The 22,933-nt window shown below is 39.5% G+C and overlaps 1 protein-coding gene across 1 annotated transcript in view; it reads right to left on the reverse strand.

Moving 5' to 3' along the window:
* The window catches only part of nhej1 (nonhomologous end-joining factor 1), a 47,168-nt gene that overhangs the window by 21,671 nt on the left and 2,564 nt on the right, over window positions 1-22,933 (reverse strand). Inside the window, exons 3-5 of the mRNA XM_057829476.1 lie at window positions 18,873-19,094; window positions 18,644-18,782; window positions 12,923-12,981 (exon numbers count right to left, since the gene is read on the reverse strand). Coding sequence (XP_057685459.1) covers window positions 12,923-12,981; window positions 18,644-18,782; window positions 18,873-19,094 — 420 coding nt within the window. The remainder of the gene's footprint in view (window positions 1-12,922; window positions 12,982-18,643; window positions 18,783-18,872; window positions 19,095-22,933) is intronic.

Consider the following 22,933-nt stretch of genomic DNA (forward strand, 5'->3'; position numbering starts at 1 on the left):
TAGCCACACCCCTAAAATCCTGCCTCCTGTGATGGGAAAGGTGAGGCGAGAAAGGCTGTTGACATTTGGCTATTATTAGCAAGTTAGCAGCTCCGCTTTTAGAAACTGTTGTTTTTTTAGGGGGGCTTAGTGGGCACACTGTGTTGGGCTGGGGTTTGCTGGTGCCAGCGAGTCGCACACTCGCTCAGTTTGTCTTGTCTCTGTTGCCGACCTGATGTTTACTCTTTCCAGACTGTGTGACCTCAGCTTCCTGGTGTGAATCAAAAAGTCATCTATTGCGTGCTGAATTTACCATCACTTTTGAAAAAGACAAGAATCAACAGATATCTTGTCAACATCTGGCAGGCTGGGCACTCAGGTCATATTCGTGATGGATTAATGATCCTCTGACACAGGAAGTTGAAAGCCTTTTCAGGATGACGTCACGCATACATGCTATACAAACAGTGTAGAAGGCAGGACAATCTACCGAAGCAATACTCTAGATCAGGGGTCAGCAACCTTTTTGGTGTGGAGTGCCACTTTCAAATTTTCTTGTCAATCAGTGTGCCACACCGAGATTAATGACGCACATTCAATTTTTTTATATCCAACAGAGCTGTAATTTTACCCCCAAAAAACCAACATGAACATATATTGAAATCGTATAACAACCATTCTTTTTCAATTAACTACAAAATAAATGCATATTGTAGAAAATGTCAAAACTTGAAAATAAGTGCAACAGTTCACTAGCTAGTTGTTCACTATCAACTTAAACAGTAAATTATATGCAGCATTTTAGATATTCTTTTATATTACAAAGATAAAAGATGCCTACCTTAATGTGATCCCTGGCCCTGTTTTCCTTGGCTCAGCTCTGATTTCGGGGTTGTACTTTGTGACTTTTAGCTGCTTATCCTTTTTTTTTTTTTTGAGTGTCTCGTTGTTAGTCAAGCCATCAACCAAAACCTCTGAGCTTGACAAGATCGCCTCTTTGATATATTCGCCATCAGTAAATGGTTTTCCTTGCTTTGCAATGCAGTGAGCAAAGTGATAGCTTGCTTCGGTGGCGGTGTGTTTAGCAGTGACAAAGGTTTTCAGGGTGTGTTTGTTTACTGTACCTGGACACAGCACGTTTTAATGTCTCTGCCTTGTCAGACTCATCCTTGAATGAATTTTCATGTTTTGTCTTGTAATGGCGTTTGACACTTGTTCTCACCGGGGAGAGGGTGGAGCCGCCGCGGCCCCCGGGAGGCTGGCTCTTGCGGTGCGCACAGAAGGCTCGGGCGCGGGCCCGGGTGGAGCCGCTAGGAGCAAGCCTTTCCCCGGGGAGAGAGAGGCTCGCTCTCGTGGTGCCCACGGAAGGTGCAGGCGTGTGGGGCTAGAAGACTGATCTAGCCCCATACCAGCCCGGGTGGAGCCGCGGGTGCAGATCTTGGTGGGGGAATAACACTCTTAAATACAGTCTTGATGAGATTGAATTGGCTGCAGTTACGACGTTGGGAACGCTGACTCTGGAATAAAACACGATTTGACCAACATTGTGACAGTCGATGCCTACCAAAAATGACGTAATGTCAGAGGTTATAAAATCGCGCCAGCGGCCCTTCCCGCACGGAGAGCGCCAGTGGGCAATACGGGACAAGTCTGTGAAAGCGTCCAACCCGCTCCATTCTCGGGACATCTTTTTATACGTGAAAGCAATGACGCGAGTAAATCCCATGTCTCTTTACACAGGAATTCCCTTGGATGTGTGTGTGGCTTAAATAACAGGGCGCGCAACAGAAAATGTCTGAATTTCAGGTAAAAAGGCACGTTTTTCTTGTTTTTTTGCCATGCGCTCGCGTGTCACTGGTTAACTCTTTGCGTGCCAGTGCTGACACGCGTGTCATAGGTTGCCGACCCTGCTCTAGATGTTTAAGATGGTATATACAGGTCTGCCTTCCTTTGTTTCACTGACAAATGGAGAGACCACTTGTACCGCCAAGCATAGCTATCAAACATATTTTAACATTGGTCTCCAATCACAGGGCTACAAACTGCTACCACTTTTTGGTCAGATGATGAGACAACTGAAGACGAGCCAACCACTGTTGGAAATTGCAAATGACAGTGTTGGCCATGAAAGTATGCTTCAGGCAACTGGTCTCCTGGCGTTCTTGATTAAAATCATGGCATAACATCCACAGATTGCCTGAAAAAGAACTGAACTTCTGTCTTCCATTTCAAACAACCTATATATGTGAAGTGGGCTTTTCTGCGATGACAGAAACCAAAGCAAAAGTACTAGACTGGCTATAAGTGATACACTCCGAGTGTCATTATCTACAATTTTTCCAGGATTGTCTTCACTTGTTAGGAGAAACAACCTATCCCTAATTACAACAACTACATTCAGCATTGTGGGGATTTTGTGCTGGTCCATTTAGATGTTGCTTTGAAACCAATCAAGTCCCCAAAAATGTTGAGGAGTGCTGTTAAGACTTAAGTCCCAGTCATTCCTCTTGGGTCCAAATGCTACGATTGTCAGAAGGAATCGCTTGCACTGCTTTGTATCGATTCAAGTCCTTGAGGACAGAAAGTCTCTTCAAATGAAGAGAAAATTATTGGTCAGGCAGATAGTTTTACAGGACCCAAAACGTTCTATTCTGGCACCATTTTTTTCCCAATCTTTGAACATACTGTCCAAGAATGTCAATTCTGAGATCCCGATGAGAACCAAGTGTACAATCATGTTAGTACTTTGCCCTGGTTTTCTTTTCACTCAGAGATTAGACTTTAGAATCAGATCTTACTTTGGTCTAGTACCAAGGAGTATGCCTGGCATACTGGTTCCATGTGACCCATGGTCCCATAAGAACCTCAGGGCCCAGTCTTGTGCTGGAGCCCAGAGCCTGTGCTAAAGAGTGAAGCTATTTTTTCATGTCCATATAGCTAAACCCTGGAGCAGTCTTGATGATATGACTAGTGAGACAGATCGCATAAATTTAAGGTGGAGTTCAGTGATGATGCATTTAAATCGTTGAAATGAAGTGAAAATGTGTCTGCTTTTGCTTTTGTTTAACATGCTTAGGGCTGCAGCTAGCGATTATTTTAGTAATCAATCTATCAACTAGTTAGTCCGTATAATCGAGTAATCAGATTAGGAACATTTAATGCATTGCTGAAAAAGTTTAGGAGATGTAAAACAAAGGCTTGCTAAGATTGCACCTTCTAAAGAGCATCAAATGTGAATACAAACATTAAATCCCTGAGTTTCTGCAAACTATGCATAATTGCACTTTCATTTAAAAATACATTAAAATACCTTAGCTTAGCCTCAAATGGTATTTAAAAATGAGGATCTAAGTACAAGAGAACATTTGGCTAATTTGCATAGAAAAAGTCCACTACCTTAAATGCTATAAAATGCTAACGTTTTTTTTGTTTTGTTTTTACAATGCTTTTAAAAAAACGTTCAAACACATATTCCCACAAAAAAATGACTAAATAGACCTATGAACCAAATCACAAATGCATTAAAAACACATTAGCTCAAACAAACAAAAAAACAATAATGGTCTTAACAGGGAGCAGATGGATTCAGCCATGTTAAATGAGTTTGGTCATATTCACTGTTGTCACGACAGGGAGATGTATCCACCCAAATCAATAAAATTAATGCAAACACTTTCAAAACAATCCATTACAACGCTACTATAATTAAACAAATACTCGAAGCAGAAAAATTTAGTTCGAAGCTTCTTTCTAATCGAATTACTCGAGTTAATCGATTAATCGTTGCAACACTAAACATGACAACATTAGCACTAGTTATTAAAGATGTTGCAAATTTTAAAGTAAAAGTGACTTTGTGTAAATTTAAAAAATGTCTACAATCCAGGATTGTCATCAAAACATCAAAAGAACAGTGGAGCTGGAATAACATTACTCATTAAAATCCCTTAAAAAAGAGAATTTGGAAATACTGCATCCATCTGCCATCAGGGAGGACAACATGTTCATGAAGGCAAATGTGAAAACAAGTTCGTGCCACCACAAAGACCGGCGTTTTTTGTAGCCATGTTGCTGCTGTGTTATGGAAGGTATGTTCTTCCTATCCCTGCATTCCGGTGCTCCAAAAATACTAAAGCTAAAATCTTGTGTATGAAACGGCTTGTTACCTTTGATATTGTTATTACAATGATGATTGTAATTATGATGATCTTTAATATTATTTACTACAACTACTGTATCTGCTGACAGCCTGTTGCTATCAATACGTGTAGATGGCACAATCATGTCAACGCATAAATAAATTTTTTCCCCCGTTTGTTTACAGGTGCAAAACGCTGTTAGGCAAGGGAAGATAAGTTGATGTGCCTCACAGCAACACTTACTGTACGTTGATGGACATATATCTAGACTACGTCGTTCTACCCGGGGGCGGCCAAGAGGCTGCGGCTGGAGGCGGTGGCTCGCTTTGCGCCAGACAGTCAGCTTGATCCCGAGATCCAACTACGAGCTCTTTAACTGCAGCAACTTCACGATACGCTACTGGAGCTGGAATTACCGAGGACAGCGGGATAAGCCCGTCTGGAGGCTGTAATGTTGGGTGAAAGTTTGGCGAGGCTCCAACCCTAACCCTAACCCTTTTCCAATAATTTTATAAATTGTGATTTACTGACCTGTTTTGCACATGTACCAATCGTTTTAAATAAAACAAGAAATGGAATCATGTTGCCCAAATGTTTTATTGCGATAAAAAAGAATGAAATACTATTTTTGCTTATGGCGGAAAACACAGACAAGACTGAAAAAGCAGTTTCTGCTCTTGCACTCCTCTTTAAAAGAAACTGCTGTATTTTAAGCCAAAACTACTGTTGTGTTTGATGGAACAATATTTCTATATGCTGCCATAGCAGACTCATGGCGCATTATACCCCTGAACTAACTAATTTGTCCGTTTTACTCTGGAAACCCCTTTTACAGACGTCGCACAACCACTTTTGTTTCAACCCAGCCATAAAAAGAAAGTAATTAATTATATTTATAATTCAAAATGTCTGTCATTTTTAGCTTAGAATCACTAATTGATGTCTAATATTTTGTTTAAAAAAAAAAAAAACAACAAAAAAATTATTCACTCGCATATTTGAAACTTTTAAACAAATGACGTCACAATGAAAAAAATGGGGTCTGTAAAAAAAGTCCCGGATATCGACCTCATAACTATCGCTTAATTGTATTTTTTTTGTTACTGTCGCATTTTCCCCGTTATTTGAGATGATAAATAATCGATCCAAACAAAGAAAAATGGGAAAAAAAGCATTTAAAAGGTTAAATACTGTATATGAAAAAGAACATCTCGACCACTCCTTGATGTCTGCTATTTCTGCATCGTGACCCTTGTTATATTACAATATTTCACCCATAAAATCCCCCAAAAATCCAGCTGTGGTCATTCACAGCTGTATCTTGACACTCAGTGATACATGGAGTTTTTGGATCGAAACAAGGTAAGTACGCGATAATATCTCGTTAAAGTCATGGCGTCTGTAATTCTGCTCTTGTGTGCTCTCACCTCCAGATAGGGTTTTGCTTTTTAGAAAAAAAAACATTTTTTTAAAATGCCCTCCTGTTGAAAATTTTTCTTCCCCCAGAAAATTGAGATTTTAAGCTTTCCAATGATGTATCACACATGCATATCAGGCAGTTCTGAAAGTTGGCCAAATTGGGGGTCTCAGAGCAGAACTTCAAGTCACCTGATTGTTTTCCGCCTGAAACTCATACTTTGTAGTATTTCCTTGTAACAACAAAATCCATGTCAGCCCTTCTGCATTTGACAACTGTAATATAATTTGTAATTTCACCTCATTTTGGTCACTCAAGTGGCTGGCGTATCAATCTATACCATACGTCAACACAGGCTGAAAGGTTGTTATAATTTTTTCCACGAATGATCAACTAAGTGATAAGAACAATCATACAATCTCATCTACGTCTCGTCTACTACTATGTTTAAGTCCAGGCTAAAAACAGTTCTGTTGTGCTGGACACCAAACGAAAGTCAATCTGCCACTGCCCAACCCACAACCCATTAAGTTTGACGACTGTGCGAGTCATTGTACTTACGACTTTGCGAGTCATTGTATCCGAATAAAGCCGTACAGACAGACATGATTTTTGCAATTATGCTTTGTTGATTGTGTTGTGTTTTAATTCGTGCAGCCTTGGCCTTGCCTTGAACAGAACTGTTACGCAACATTTATGATATTCAAATCATTTTAAGCCACTGTAGTGGCGTGCAAAAAAATCTTGGCATATGGGAAGCCACCAAGAATAGCAAAGCCATTTCATTTGAAAACAGGAAAAAGAAGCCCCACAAAGAATTTTGTGGCCTGCATTTTGAGGCGCTTTCATATTGGGAATGCGTTCGAACAGTAAGATGGTGCCATCATCCTTCCTAAGGATGTAGCCCTTGGACTGCAAAAGTCAAAATAAATCCTAAATGCTCTGGATTGAGGACAACTGAGTTTGTATGTTTAGGAAGCTTGAACGTAAAGATGAGGTTTCCTGTCCTCATTTTAACTTCAATCACAGCTGGCACATTTTGGGAAGTGAATTAAAATCTCGATTGGTCACTTGGAGGAAAATGAAGTGGACAAGTCAGGCAGGCTTATTTAAAACCAAGTCAATGTTGACCCGAACAGGGTGGAAGTGGCTTGAGAGAAAGACCGCGAGCCATTCCACACAGTCCCGAACCCCTTCGTTCGTCACCAGGGAAATGGAAATGTTGTGGAAAAGGAAACAAACACACAGAGAAGGCATTTGTGTGCTAACAGGTCAACACGTCCGTAATAACCTCAAACCTCCTTATGACAGCCAGTGTTGTTAATTTTACTTTAAAAAAGTAATTAATTACAGTTACAAATTACTTTTCCCAAAAAGTAATTGCGTTAGTAACTCAGTTACCTGAATGTAAGAGTAATTAGGTACTTGGCAAAGTAACTAGTGATAATTTTCATGTTTTTTTTTCTCAAAAGAAAAAAAAAAAAAATATATATATATATATATAGGTCACACAATGTGAAGTTTAAAGGGTTTTGGGAACAATTGGCCCTAGCCCAATTCTTTACCCTCCACTTAACTAGACACAAGGGTCTTGCGATAACTAGATAGTAACCTTTGCTATGTGTGGAAGTCATTTAGAGTTGTGAATCAACCGATGAAGTTGTTAAAATTGCTTCCGTTATTGCATTAGTTCCCTTCTGTCAACTTTCAACAATCAACATGTGTAAGTTTTAAGTTTTCATCATTTAAAGATAGATTTAAGTCAAGATTTTGCCGATTTAGGAGCATTTTAAAATAAAATTTTTAAAAAAGTTACTTAGGTTCGCGAGGAAGGATCTCTACATCAGAGCCTTCCTGCGAGGTTTACTGCTTTAAGATGGCGGCTGTTTACTAACGCATGTAGTCCTTAAAACATGTTACCAATGCAGCCGTGTCTGTCATTGGCATCTAGTTCTATAATATGTGATTTCTACCGTATCATGTGGGCGTAGTTTGTAGGCTATGGCTACACTCAGGTAAACGAGGGAGTTTATTTTATATCCAGCGATGAAGTTGGAAAAAGTTATGTGGCGTCGGAGCTACTCCTGTTCTGGTTTGTTTACATCCGTGGTACACTCAAAATGGCGCATGGAGGCGTGTCCGCTAGTTTGGGCACGTGACTGACAAAGACCGATTGGAGCCACCTAGCATCGCGTTTGCAACGGCGTCCTCCCCGCTCCTGCTCTGCTCTCTCGTCTCCGTGAGTCCGTCTCTCTCAGACTTTTTTTATCCAACCAACTTAGTAACGCATAGTAACGCACGCCTTTCCCGCCTCAGTAACGGTAACGGCGTTGCCAAGATGAGAAAAGTAATTAATTAGATTACTCATTACTGAAAAAAATAACGCCGTTAGTAACGCCGTTATATTGTAACGCCGTTATTAACAACACTGATGACAGCCTAATTACAATCCAGCAAAGGTGTGTTAAAAGCGATTCATGAATGATTGCAGACTCATTCACACTTGATTCAGATGTTACTCGACGGAGTCGGACACACAAACGGGAAAACAAGAAACCAAAGCGCACAAGGTTGTAGAGTGAGTAGACCTTGACAAATACTGCACACAAACACCAAACGCCTTCACTAACACTCACGCAGAGCTAAATCTAGTCTGTGGGTCTCTCTTTAATGAAACTTTTTTTCCCCCGAATCAACCTTCCGATTTCAGTCAAGTCTGAAAGCACCCTCGTCACTGCCTAGAGGAATTTGTCACCAGAGTCAAGATTTTGAGTTTTTGTCCGTTCCCTTCTTTTGCGGTGTTTATCCACCAAATGTTGTCAGCCAAGAAGGAAAAATAGTAGCCACCATACTGAGGGTTTGACAAAATATCAGAACGGTGATATATCGTGATACTTTGTATCCCAAAAGGTTATCGATATGCTCCTGCAAGAATCGAGATATTATTTTAAAAAGGTCTCAATGTCTAAAAAAAATAAAAAAGAAAAAGAAAAAAAAAAGAAAAAAGTGTCTGAGTTAACTCTAAGGCTGCCTTGACGGTGCTCGACACCCAATCCATTTAGACTGGGAACGTTCGTTCATTCGAAACCAGAGCATTCACAGTCATTCTGTCAGATTTTCAGGGCATTTATAGGTCATTTGCTGTTCATTTTAGGGCATTTCCAGGTCATTTCCTGTTGAGTTTGAGTCACTGCCTATTCATTTGGGTGATGACCAGGTCACTTCCTGTTCTGTAACACAAAATGAACAGGAAGTGACCCATAAAATACCCCAAAATCAACAGGAAATACAGTGGGGCAAATAAGTATTTAGTCAACCACTAATTGTGCAAGTTCTTCCACTTGAAAATATTAGAGAGGCCTGTAATTGTCAACATGGGTAAACCGCAACCATGAGAGACAGAATGTGGAAAAAAAAACTGAAAATCACATTGTTTGATTTTTAAAGAATTTATTTGCAAATCATGATGGAAAATAAGTATTTGGTCATTTCCAAAAGTTCATCTCAATACTTTGTTATGTACCCTTTGTTGGCAATAACGGAGGCCAAACGTTTCCTGTAACTCTCACAAGCTTTTCACACACTTTTGCTAGTATTTAAGCCCATTCCTCCATGCATACCTCCTCTAGAGCAGTGATGTTTTGGGGCTGTCGTTGGGCAACACGGACTTTCAACTCCCACAACAGATTTTCTATGGGGTTGAGATCTGGAGACTGGCTAGGCCACTCCAGGACCTTGAAATGCTTCTTACGAAGCCACTCCTTTGTTGCCCTGGCTGTGTGTTTGGGATCATTGTCATGCTAAAAGACCCAGCCACGTCTCATCTTCAATGCCCTTGCTGATGGAAGGAGATTTTCACTCAAAATCTCCCAATACATGGCCCCATTCATTCTTTGCTTTACACAGATCAGTCGTCCTGGTCCCTTTTTAGAAAAACAGCCCCAAAGCATGATGTTTCCAACCCCATGCTTCACAGTGGGTATGGTGTTCTTCGGATGCAATTCAGTATTCTTTCTCCTCCAAACACGAGAACCTGTGTTTCTACCAAAAAGTTCTAATTTGGTTTCATCTGACCATAATACATTCTCCCAGTCCTCTCCTGGATCATTCAAATGCTATCTAGCGAACCGCAGATGGGCCTGGACATGTACTGGCGTCAGCAGAGAGACACGTCTGGCAGTGCAGGATTTGAGTCCCTGGCGGCGCATTGTGTTACTGATAGTAGCCTTTGTTACTTTAGTCCCAGCTCTCTGTAGGTCATTCACTAGGTCCCTGCGTGTGGTTCTGGGATTTTTGCTCACCGTTCTTGTTATCATTTTGACGCCACGGGGTGAGATTTTGCATGGAGCCCCAGATTGAGGGAGATTATCAGTGGTCTTGTATAGAGCTGGGAATCTTTGGGCACCTAACGATTCGATTACGATTACGATTCAGATGGTCCGATTCGATTCTAAAACGATTATTGATACAACCCCCCCTTTTTATTATTATTATTATTTTTTTTTTTTAATATTTTGTACATTTGTTCCAAAATTGTTCAAAAATACTCTCAGGCTAAACCAAACTACTATTTCAGTATCAAGTTAACATATAGCAGTAAACAAATATACAAAAATAACAGTAAATAAACAACTCCAGTCCCCATTCTGTATCAGCAGCTTTAAACTACATTCAATTAATTTAATGTTGTGAATCAACCGTTAAAGTTGTTAAAATTGCTCCCGTTAATCCATAATTTCCCTTTTGTCAACTTTCGACATGTGAAAGTTTTAAAACTATTTTAAAGATAGATTCAAGTCAATATTTTACCGATTTAGGAGTATTTTAGATAAAAAGTTAATTAGGTTTGCTTGGAAGGTTCGCTACAACAGCCTTGCAGAGAAGTGTACTGCTTTAAGATGGCGGCCGTTTACTACGTCTGCATCTAGCTTTTTTGTAGATGTGCTGCAAACGCTACCGCTACCGTAGTGCATCTAGTCTTACATAAACGATATCTACCGTAACATTATGTGGATGACGTACTTTTGTAGCAGCTTCAGGTATGTTGTTGTGTTTTTTCATCTCGTGGCATGAGTTCAGCTAGAGCCGTGAGTTGAGCATTGGCATTACCCGAGGGGCCGGGTAATGAGAAGCATGATGTTTAGCTACTCTCGCTCCGTTGCTCATTGACCGCGCGGCGCGCTGAGTGTGTTGTACTTCCGCTTTACTTGGCATATTTCAATAATCGGAATTTGGATGTTTGTGAATCGTTCTCGAATCTTCCACGGCCGAATCACGAATAATCTAAAAATCGGAAATTTTGCACACCTCTAGTCTTGTATGTCTTCCATTTTATAATAATTGCTCCCACAGTTGATTTCTTTACACCAAGCGTTTTACCTGTTGCAGATTCAGTCTTCCCAGCCTGGTGCAGGTCTACAATTTTGTCTCTGGTGGACAGGTGTCTTTTATACCGATAATGGAGTTAAAACAGGTGCCATTAATACAGGTAACGAGTGGAGCCTCATTAAACTTCGTTGGAAGAAGTTAGACCTCTTTGACAGCCAGAAATCTTGCTTGTTTATAGGTGACCAAATACTTATTTTCCACTGTAATTTGGAAATAAATTCTTTAAAAATCAGACAATGATATTTTCTGGGTTTTTTTTCACATTCTGTCCTCATGGTAGAGGATTACCCATGTTGACAATTACAGGCCTCTCCAATCTTTTCAAGTAGGAGAACTTGCACAGATGGTGGTTGACTAAATACTTATTTGCCCCACTGTAACTGAAAAATCAACAGGTAAATGACCTTAAATGGCCCAAAATTACTTATTGCCTGGCATTGGCTGCTCCTGACGGCCATAGACGTTCAATCCGTTCGAAGTGGTAGGGATGGCATTTGAATTGAATGAACATTCGTTCATTTGCTGCCACCCTCCCAATTCAAATGGATTGGACGTCTAATAGTGATAAACTCATTCCAATTCACTGCAGAAACTTGTTTTTCTGTTTATTAGTTGCTTTTAGAATATCATAGAATGAAATCCTGACCAGTGTATCGATATTCGTTGTATCGCCATATCATCAGATCATCGTTATCGTGAGCTTTGTATCGAAAACCGTATCATATCGTGAAGTACCAAGAGGTTCCCACTCCTACACCATACTGCCCCATTTGTTAGTCTACCAATGAGGTACTAGTTGTCTCTCTCCATTATTTTGTGTTCAAAACAAACCTAGTTTCTAATGTGCTATTGTTCTAAATGCAACTGTTTCATCGTTAATTGGGTTAGCACGATTAATTGACTTATCAACGGTTAGAGACATTGTTGACAAAAAAAAAAAAAAAAAATGTTTTAGGCTTTTAATTGGGCGCCCATCACTGCCAATGGCAGTGAATGTGTTAAAAGCTACATGTTATGTTTAACTGGGTAATCTGTTACATTTGTGTGATGTCTATCGCTGTCAATGGTATCTATGAATTGTAAATATTCTTTTTTATTATTGCAAAAAAATGTAAAAATTGAGAATTTTTTTAAAAAGCTCTTTTTTAATGGACATTTACTTTTTCAGGACATTTTTATAAAAAAAATAAATAAATAAAAAAAATTTAAAAAGATGAATATTCTCTTTTTTTATTTGGGCTATTAAAAAGAAAAAACCTTTAAATTTTAAATATCTCGTCCGCCATTTTGTCTTCAGAAGTCGTTTTTTTTTAGTCGCGTAACTGTCTCGATGGTACGTACAGTATCTTATTTTTTACTTTATTTCATGAATATGACATATAATATATGTTTATGGATAGTTATTTTGAGATTTAGGGTGTATTCAGGGGTACTTAAAGGGTTAACTCAGACTTGCGCGGAAATTCAGGTTATGTCACCAGTGTAGGAACGGAACTCGTTCCTAACCCGGGGACTACCTGTACCAGCTTTTGACATGGAAAACAATGATTTATATACGAGATGATAAAAAATAACTGGTAATTACTCAACTATCCAAATAATCATATGTGGTAGACCTTATTGCTAGCATAGACCACTTGATACCATCTTTATTTTTTCTTCTTGTGTCATTGCTGAAGAGTAAGAGTCACCATAACCGAGTCAGTGACCCAAAATAAACTTGTGATTAAAAAACTGTCCGTCTGACACACCTTGAACATTCCTCAAGTAGATACAAAATGCTAAATCACTCACTCTCAAACACGCGCACACACAGATGGGAGAAGCCAGGGTTCAATAAAGGGAGACTCGAGAAATTCCACACTTCCGATACAGTAAACACACGTCTGTTATAGATTGGAGGTAAAGAGACACCGCACGGTTGTCCAGTGAGCTTTGTGAGGACAGTGAGAAGAAGATATGAGACAGCAGTCCTGTGACAAGTGTGTTGATCTCTGACCTTTGCCAGGAAGTCGCCTTTGAAGGTGTGCCGCTCAAAAATGTCCGTCTGCAAGCGTGCTGCACACAAGAACAAACATTGTATGTTAAAATTGCTAAGACATTTGACTGTTAGTTTAAAAGTACTTCAAATGTGGCAAAAGTTCTCCAATGTCATTTGACATAGCCAGAGATAGACGCACATACAATGAAAGAGAGGGAGAAAAATGACAAACCAGATTCCAGAAAAGTTGGGACACTGAACGGATTGTGAATAAAAACAGAATGCCATGATGTGGAGTGGCAATATTTAAATATTTTGTTCAAAAAAAGAACATAAATAAAAGATCAAAAGTTTAAACTAAACTAGTATATAGAATGTGGCAAAGTGGAAAACTACGGTCAGACAATTCACTCAATTCAAATCACAATTCTAAATTCTTAATGGGAAACTCGGACGCCATGTCATCCAGACGAAAGAGGATAAGTCAAACCAAAATTATACATTTTATATATTATATATTACTAGTGGGAACCTCTTGGTACCTCAAGATACGATTCGATTTGCGATACAAAGCTCACGATAACGATGAGCTGACGATAAGGCGATATAACGATTATCAATACATTGGTCACTAAATCATTCTAGGATATTCTCCAAACAACTAATAAACAGAAAAACAAGCTTCTGCTGTGAATTTGAATGAGTTTATCACTTATAGACGTCCAATCCATTTGAACTGGGAGGGTGGCAGCAAATGAACATTCCCATCCCTCCCACTTCAAATGGATTGAAGGTCTATGGCCGGTAGTGGCAGCCAATGCCAGGCAATGAGGTAATTTTGGGCAATTTATGGTCATTTTCCTGTTGATTTTCAGTTACTTCCTGTTGATTTGGGGGTATTTTACAGGTTTCTTCCTGTTCAGTTTGAGTTACAGAACAGGAAGTGACCTGGGAATCACTCAAAACAATAGGCAGTGACTCAAACTCAACAGGAAATGACCTGTAAATGCCCTAAAATGAACAGCAAGTGACCTTTAAATGCCCTGAAGATCAGACAGAATGACTGTGAATGCTCTTGTTTCGAATGAACGAACGTTCCCAGTCTAAATAGATTGGGCGGCGAGCACAGTCAATGCAGCCCTAAAGTTAACAGAGACACTATTATGGTGGAATTTGGATATGGATTTGGGTAGCAACTTGTTGGTTCATTTTTATATATTTTTTTAGACATTGACACCTTTTTAAAACGATATCTCGATTCTTGGCAGGAGCATATCGATAACCTTTTGGGATACAAAGTATCACGATATATCACCATTTCGATATTTTGTCACACCCCTAATGTATTAGATTTTATTTGTACATTATATATGTATATTAGGGCTGTCAAAATGATCGCGTTAACGGGCGTTAATTTTTTAAATTAATCACGTTAAAATATTTGACGCAATTAACGCATGCACTGAATGACCCGCTCGCACATTGCCTCAAACAGATTACAATGAGGCCTTTTATGGACATTAAGAGTGAAGGGAATGCCACCGGCCGCTTGGGGGCCGTGCCGTTCCATACTCATATTATTTCTTCTAAACGTGGAAGAATTAGTCTTAGTTGTGAGACATTTATGCTGTATTCACAATGCAATGCAAATTGCTATTTGTGCTCCACACATATTTCGGTAAGTTTTCTTTCTTTTAGTGGCAATCATGTGTCTCTTGTTGTATTCTGGGTAAAATATGTACAGATATATGTTATACAGTAAAGGCGAGTGGACACAGGCGTTCTTTGGACCGCGCCGTTTATTAGCATAAGCTTCGGCAACTCCTTCACAACAAACATAAGTATCGTTTAGTGCAAGCACAACAAAAATAATATTCCTATCTCTCCCAAAAAAATAATGTTCACAAAAAGAAAATTACTTCAGTCTATAGTAATGAGGCCCTATTCTCACACAGTTAAACAACAATGCAAAATGAACTGGCATTCCATATCAAAATAGCTATGCAAAATACACGTAAAACTTAGACTTTGGCCACTATATTTTTATTATTGTTATTTTTATTCTTATTATTATTATATTAACTCTACTTTTGATTGAAAAATTTTTACAAATTTTATTAAAACAAAAACATGAAGAGGGGTTTTAATATAAAATTACTATAACTTGTAACTACAACATTTATCTTTTAAGAACTACAAGTCTTTCTATCCGTGGATCACTTTAACAGAAAGAATGTTAATAATGCTATTTGTGGATTTATTGTTACAATAAACAAATACAGTACTTTAGGGCTGTCCCAAACGACTAATTTTCTCCCGATTAGTCAGCCGACTATTTTTACGATTAGTCGACTAATCTAATAATTTTAAAAAATGTTTTTTTTTTTGTTTTTGTTTACTAATTTAGCAATGAAATTTTTGTTGACACTTATCAATTCACAAAAAACATATTGAAACACCTAAATTATTTACTAAAGTACAAATAAACACGTAAATAACAATAATAAATCACAAATAAACAATGACTTCAAATGCTGATAGAATTAACTAGTGTAGCATCCCGATTGAAAAGATGGTCTCTTAAACTGATGGTTTACAACTTTTATTCCATCCTTGATGTAATCACACTGTAAGAGCTACGGTGCACACAAATAAAACAACACAATTAGAAATTAACGAAAACTTTTCACCTTTTTCCTTTTAAACCTTATTTATATATCAATGAATTGCCTATATGAATTGCCTTTACCTTAATTTATTACCTTATCATTGACAATCTCTTCCTTGAGTGCAATCGCTGTATATACTGTATATATTTATGACCTTTTAACGTTATATAATTTTCTATACCATAAAATAAACAATAACATGAAATAAACCTTTCAGTTAGCAATACTAATAGCACTTATAGGCCCATTGTCAATGAAACATTATTATTTAGTAAAGCGACAGCACCCTCTGGTGTACAAAAAATGCAAAAAAAATTTTTTTACAAACGGTGACGGCGCTTGAGGTGTTTATTCACGGCCGACGTGCAGCCAAGCTTGGCACAAGAGTGTACCCTCCTTTATTTCTTTGAAATAAGTCAATGTTTTGGACACTCTGGTGCGCTTTTTTGGCTTTGTGCCGCTTTCCCCGCTTGCATACAAAGTATCCGACATTCTGAACTTTCCGCGCATATATTTTTTTAACCCTTCATTAACCGTCGACGGGATGTTGTGCTCGTCGACGTATTTACGTCATCGATGACGTCGACTATGTCGACTAGTCGGGACAGCTCTACAGTACTTATGTACAGTATGTTGTATGTATATATCCGTCTTGTGTCTTATCTATCCATTCCAACAATAATTTACAGAAAAATCTGGCATATTTTAGAGATGGTTTGAATTGCGATTAATTACGATTAATTAATTTTTAAGCTGTGATTAACTCGATTAAAAATTTTAATCGTTTGACAGCCCTAATATATACAGTGCTGCTCGAAAGTTTGTGAACCCCACAGCGATGGTCAGATTTTTTGTAAAAAAAACTAAAATAACCTTATTAAATGTTAAGTTATACCCAAATCCACAATACTGACATTCCAAATAATGGACTGAAACAAAAGAAATAGTTATATTGTCATTCTTTATTTAACAAAAGTGGTTGATTTAAGAAAAACTCAGATATCATGTGTGCAAAAGTATGTGAACCCCTTCAGTTAATAGGATATTGCGCCTCCTTTTGCAGAGATTACCTCAACCAAACGGTTTCTGTAGTGACTAATCAGCCTCTCACATCTACTTTGGGGGATTTTTGCCCATTCTTCCTTGCAGAACGCAGTCAGTTGAGAGAGGTTTGATGGGCGTCTGGCATGAACTGCTCGCTTCAGGTCCCGCCACAGCATTTCAATGGGATTTAGGTCAGGACTTTGACTGGGCCAGTCCAGAACACGAATCTTCTTCTTTTTCAGCCATTCCTTGGTTGTATTGCTGGAATGCTTTGGATCATTATCATGTTGCATGATCCACGTTCTGCCAAGCTTTAACTTCAAAACAGATGGCGTCAGGTTATGTTCTAGGATTTGACAATATTCCTCAGAATTCATGATTCCCTGGACTATGTGGAGTTGTCCAGGTCCTGAGGATGAAAAGCAAGCCCAGATCTTGACATTCCCACCTCCATGCTTCACTGTTGGGAGAAGGTTCTTTTGGTGGTATGCAGTGTTGACTTTTCGCCAGACATGGCGGTTTTGGTTGTGACCAAACAGTTCAATTTTGCACCTACATCAGTTGATGAAAACTCTTTTTAATTTAGTCTCGACAACACAACTGTTAAAAAAACAAAAAAAAACTACTGAATTGATTGATTAGGAAATCAGGTTGAAATAATAGAAAATTCCAAAATGTTGAGGGGGTTCACAAACTTTTGAGCAGCACTGTATATATATATATATATATATATATTCGGGATGGCTCTTATTTTTGCTGTGATGGCAGTTTTCAGTTCCTCAATTGTTTGTGGATTTCCCTGGTATACATTGTCTTTGAGGAAACCCCACAGATAAAAATCTGGGGGGTTAAGATCTGGTGAGTGCGGGGCCCATTCCACATCACATCTTCTGCTTATGAGTCTCTCTTCGAACCTCTGCCTCAACCAAGCAATGGTTTCGTTGGCTGTATGAGGTGTGGCCCCGTCTTGCTGAAACCATTGTGAAGCTCTCACAACCCTTCCCAACCCGAAAGAGGAGTGTGTAAAAGTGATTGACAACTTTGTCAGACGAGTACAGGTTTGCTTGCGACGGAATGGTGGACATTTGGAACACATCTTGGGAAAGCCATAAACTGACTAAAAATGGACAGAAATAGCTGAAACTCTGGTGAATGGTCTTCCATAAACTGAATAATGTGTGGTTGTAATTTGAAATAAATAGCTTTTTAATCAAAGTCACAATTGAAATTTTCATGGGTACGCATCTTTTTGGGTCACCCTGTATATATATAAAAAACAACTTTAGTAAGGGGGAAGTGTAAATAAATGATAGGATTAAGATGTGTTATCAATGAAAAAATTAAAAGTGTTCGTTGGCTGTCATTGAGTAGCGTTTGCGATCGCAACACAAAGCTAACTAAATTACCCCCAAGAACAGTAAGAGACGTAGGACAACCAGAGGATATATAAGAAAGACAGGGCTGATGGTAAAGGATAGCTTGTTGAAACAGGAGAATGTCATTGTCAGTCGCGTCGATAAAAAAGCTAAAGCTATGCTTAGGTCGGCTCGTTTTTTTCGTCTTTTTCAGCCTTCGACACTCAAACCATCTCTTTAACTGAACATTTTTATGTTCTTCCACATCTTTGCCAGTCAATTTGGCAACAGGCACATCATTTTCGGAGAGAATTGGTAGGTTTAGCTCTGTAAACATCTCCTTCGTACACGATTTCCATTCATTTCCTTTTAGGGACAAATGGTGGCTTGTCCCTACTTAGCAACAGTAGCTAATGTCATGAATATTATTGAGAGGAAGTGACGTGTTGCTTGCGGTACGCCATTAGTGGTTGACTAAATACTTACTTGCCCCACTGTATGTTTTGTGTAAAGTGGTGTGAAGCGGGCTCTAAAAAGACCTGTTTTGACATCATTAGAGCATATTAAATGCATGCAAGCATACTTACAAATTATGAAAAACTGAAAAAGCAAAAAGAAATATGATATAATATCATGTAAATTTGTGTTCTGCATTAGCCAGCTGATTGTACCTCTGCTGAGTGTGCCTCCATTCTCTTTGTAGTCCTGGATCTCAGCATCCTTCCTGAGCAGCAAATCTTCCAGTTGCTCCACCTTCTGGTGCAGCACGTGGCTCATAGATAACAAGGGCTGCACCAGATGAAGACAAACCTAGCAGTGAAACATTTAAAGATGACCTCTTACTCAATCAGGCTTCTAAACCCTAAACATGAGAACTGGAAAAAAACACACCAAACGTACCACGCTGATGGGAGCAGGAGTGCAGCGAAACTCCCAATAGAACGGCAGACCTGCGAGCTTGCTCTTCAGCCTCAGGTTTAAGCTGCCTTCATTCAGTTGCATCACAGAGATGCCAGCTTCGCCTTCGGGTGGCTGACTGCTGCCCGACAAACTGGGTCGAACCACCTCGCACAAGTGCGAGAAGAACGCTTTGACAGGGGCTTCCAAACGCTTGTTCAGCTCCTGGCAGACATTTGGCAAACAACTACATGTTGATAAAGTGGCAAAAATAACGTCTATTTAAAATTGTTTTGGTAACTCTATGTCACCGAGTGGTTTGATCAAACATGATGGACTCATGAGTAGGCATGTGCCGGTTACCCATCAATGTTTACCGTGGTATGAAAACGTCATGGTTTCAAAACCACTAAAATTTTCCATCATACCGTAGTACGGTATTGGCTAATTTTGATGCCCCCAAAATGCAGCGAGAACGTCAGCGCTCACCCCTCCCCCACCGGTTGTTGCTCTGTCGTTGACACCGCTGTTGCTGTTGAAACTAAACCTGAGCTTTTCCAAAAACCCTTCAAAAAAGTCTAGTCTCGTATGGGAGTATTGCAGCTACCGAAAAGAAACACACAGCCGCGGCTTAGAGGAGGAAGGACAGCTGACGTGCAGGCTACACTTCCAACATGATTTCCCATTCATGTGACCATCATCCGTCACTTTACACAAAATTGAAGTGAAGTAAACGGTGTCATGAACATTTCCCACCAGCTACGAGAGTTCACTCCAGCGTGTTTCATGTGATTAGCGACGGTAAAACATGTACTATAACGTAAGCTTGTTAACAAGGCTTTTAACGTGGCTAGTTAGCATGCCAAGACGGCTAACTTGTTTCTTCACTAACCTTACTATAAGTGTACCTTTGTAAAGTCTTCCGCCAATATAAACATCTGTTCAAAATAACATTTTCATAATAGAGCCTGTTTTTTTTTCTCTCTGGCGACTTTCTGTGTTGAGAGAAGTTGTGGGGGGGTATGATGTGTAAATAATGATACGAGTCATACACAAAATCTAAATCTCACTTTCCATTAATATTCAACTAATTAATATTAATAGTAGTAGTGGTGGTATATTAACCCATAAAAGCTGAACATATTCACATTCCTGCATCATAACTTGGACTGAGAGAGAAATATGTAGAAAATGAGCAAGTCTCTAAAGATCTTGAGATGGAGCTATAAAGTCAGTGAAGTGCCTGATATACATGTATTTTAAATTTTATTTAGAAGTTTTTTTTTTTTTTTTTTTAACTTTTTCATGGAAAGTAATTGTTCTATTTTTTTAGCAACTTGAGCTGTGGGTTTTGGTGCGTCCCCTCTTGCCATCCCTGAAGGCCGGTTGATGGGTGCACGGGTGGCCCGGGGGACCACCTTGGATCCCGGGGGGGGGGGGGGGGGGGGGGGGGGGGGGGGGGATGGCTCCTTTGCTGGGCTGCGGGAGGAAGGATGGGTTGCGCTTCACCCCCGTCCCCCGCCCGCCCTTCCTCCCTCCCCGGGCTGGCTGGGTGGGGGCCGTGGCCCTGGGTTGGCGCCCGCGTGACGTCTCCGCTCGTCTGCGTGGCTGTCGCGCGCCTGGTGGGGCTCGCGTGCGGCTGGATGTGATAGGGCGCGCTCGGGTGGGGGGTCCCGGTGCCGGGATTGGTGATGGGGTGGCGTAGGGTTGGTCACCAACGGGCTTGCAATCACAAGGGATTCACACGATTACTGGGTTCTAGTTCACAGAGCTGATTTGTGTACACTCTACCCCTTTCAATCATTTAGCTTATACACTCCCCCACCCCCGTCCCCCTCTTTCCCTGGTCAACAGGCCCCCCACATGGTGTCAACCGGAAATACATCTAGCTGACAATAGCACCAACATATTAGTAATTTGTCTAGATGTTCAATGTGCTTCTTGTTGTAGTTTGTGTTTTTCTTTCTTCTCTTGTTTCTTTTCTTCTGTTCCCCCATAACCCCTTCCTGTTCGCTGCTTTGTCATAATAAATGGTATATTGAGTGATCACAATGGGAGTATGTCAGACTCTCAATGTGAAACATTAAAACTGTTCAGACTAGAGATGTCCCGATCCGATATTTGGATCGTATCGGACGCCGATATGGGCAAAAAAATGCGCATCGGTATCGGATCGGCCGACACGGAAAAATTCCGATCCAGACTTCCGATCCGGGTTTTCCAGCGCACTGAGCTACATAATCCATTCCAGTTTTTGCTTCGGTTTCCCTAAAATCTGGTCCGCATTTTACGGCACACCTTAAATACACTACATTACCATCTCCCAATTTACCGAGAGACTTTATCGGTAAAAATGTCAGCTGTGTGGGATGATTTCACCTTAAAGGACGACAAAGACTAAGAGGCAGAGTACAACATACAAACATAGCACAACAAAGATAATTCACTGTATGAGAAAAAAATACATGGCGTCTCAAATAAACTTGATTTACTTCATTATTGTGTTATCATTCAATACGTTTTCTTGAGCGCCATTTTGTCCAGTGACGTCAGATTGAAACAACTTGGAAGTCGGGGTAGTCATTTATTCTCCGACTTCGCAACTTGGACCTCCCAGTTCAAGTGGCGTTCCAATGATATTTTCCTAGTCGGATGCCGGAAAAGTCCGACATCATCTTTGTTGTGCTATGATTTTATATTGACGATCAGCAAAGGATGTAACTAAAAAAAGGCAGTTTACAGTGTGGGCTATAACGCAGCCGTCGTTTTTCATCTACTATTTGATCGCTTATAGGAAGGCAGGTTCACTGGAGGTCAAAATGTCTTTGGATGGCCAAAATAAAAAAACACCTCGTCGCGATCAGCCATCATTGTTTACATTTGCTTGGAAACGCTTTGAGGTCGGAACTGGTACCATCCGAGTGGGATAAATCCGACTTCCCACTTCTCTGGAATGCAGCATAAACATCCTGCTTGTCTAATAGATATCATATGTATATAGATCTAGATGCAAAATGACAAGACTCGACGCCGTTGGGAACACATGCATTGAAAACTACGTACGTTAGTAAACAGCCGCCATCTTAAAGCAGGAGACTTCCCTTGTAGGCTGTTGTAGTGAACCTTCCAAGCGAACCTAATTAACTTTTTATCTAAAATACTCCTAAATCGGAAAAATCTTGACTTGAATCTATCTTCAAAACAGTTTTAAAACTTTCACATGTCAAAAGTAGACAGAAGGGAAATTATGGAATAACGGGAGCAATTTTCACAACTTTTAACAGTTGATTCGCAAAATTAAATGAATTGAATGTAGTTTAAAGCTGCTGATACAGAATGGGGACTTGAGTATTTTATTTACTGTTTTAAAATGTTAACTTGATACTGAAATAGTCGTTTATTTAAACCTGAGAGGCTTTTTATACAATTTTTGTAACTAATGCACGAAACATTAAAATCACCTAATAGCTTGGGAAGTTTGTGGGATTTTCCACTGACAGTTTACAATATTATTTGCACATTTTACTGACTGACTATGCCATTTCTGTTTGTTATTTAGAATGTTTTGTGTTTGTCACTAAATAAACAGGTCAGTTTCTTGTTACCAACCGTTGTGTGTTATTCAAACTCAACTAATTCAGCTGGCTAGTTGTTATCAAGAGTACTAAAACCCTTTTCAACATGAGTCTGACAACTAAGTAAGGAGGCTAAATAACTTTAAACATTAATACATGCTCAGATAGGCCGGTATCGGTATCGGTCACTATCGGTATCGGATCGGAAGTGCAAAACAATATCGGTATCGGATCGGAAGTGCAAAACAATATCGGTATCGGATCGGAAGTGCAAAAACCTGTATCGGGACATCCTTAGTTCAGACTATCCGGGCGCTTAGACTTCCATTCTCCGTGTCAAACAGCTGAACAGGATAGGTTTTTACAAAAAAAAAAAAAAGAGGGGGTCGTCTTATAATCAGTGCCGTCTTATATTCGGGCCAATACGGTAAAATATTTGTTATTTTTTTTTGTTTGTTATTGTATTTATTTATTTTCACATATTTGTGT

The sequence above is a fragment of the Corythoichthys intestinalis genome, chromosome 2, assembly GCF_030265065.1.
Source record: "Corythoichthys intestinalis isolate RoL2023-P3 chromosome 2, ASM3026506v1, whole genome shotgun sequence".
Classification (NCBI taxonomy): domain Eukaryota; kingdom Metazoa; phylum Chordata; class Actinopteri; order Syngnathiformes; family Syngnathidae; genus Corythoichthys; species Corythoichthys intestinalis.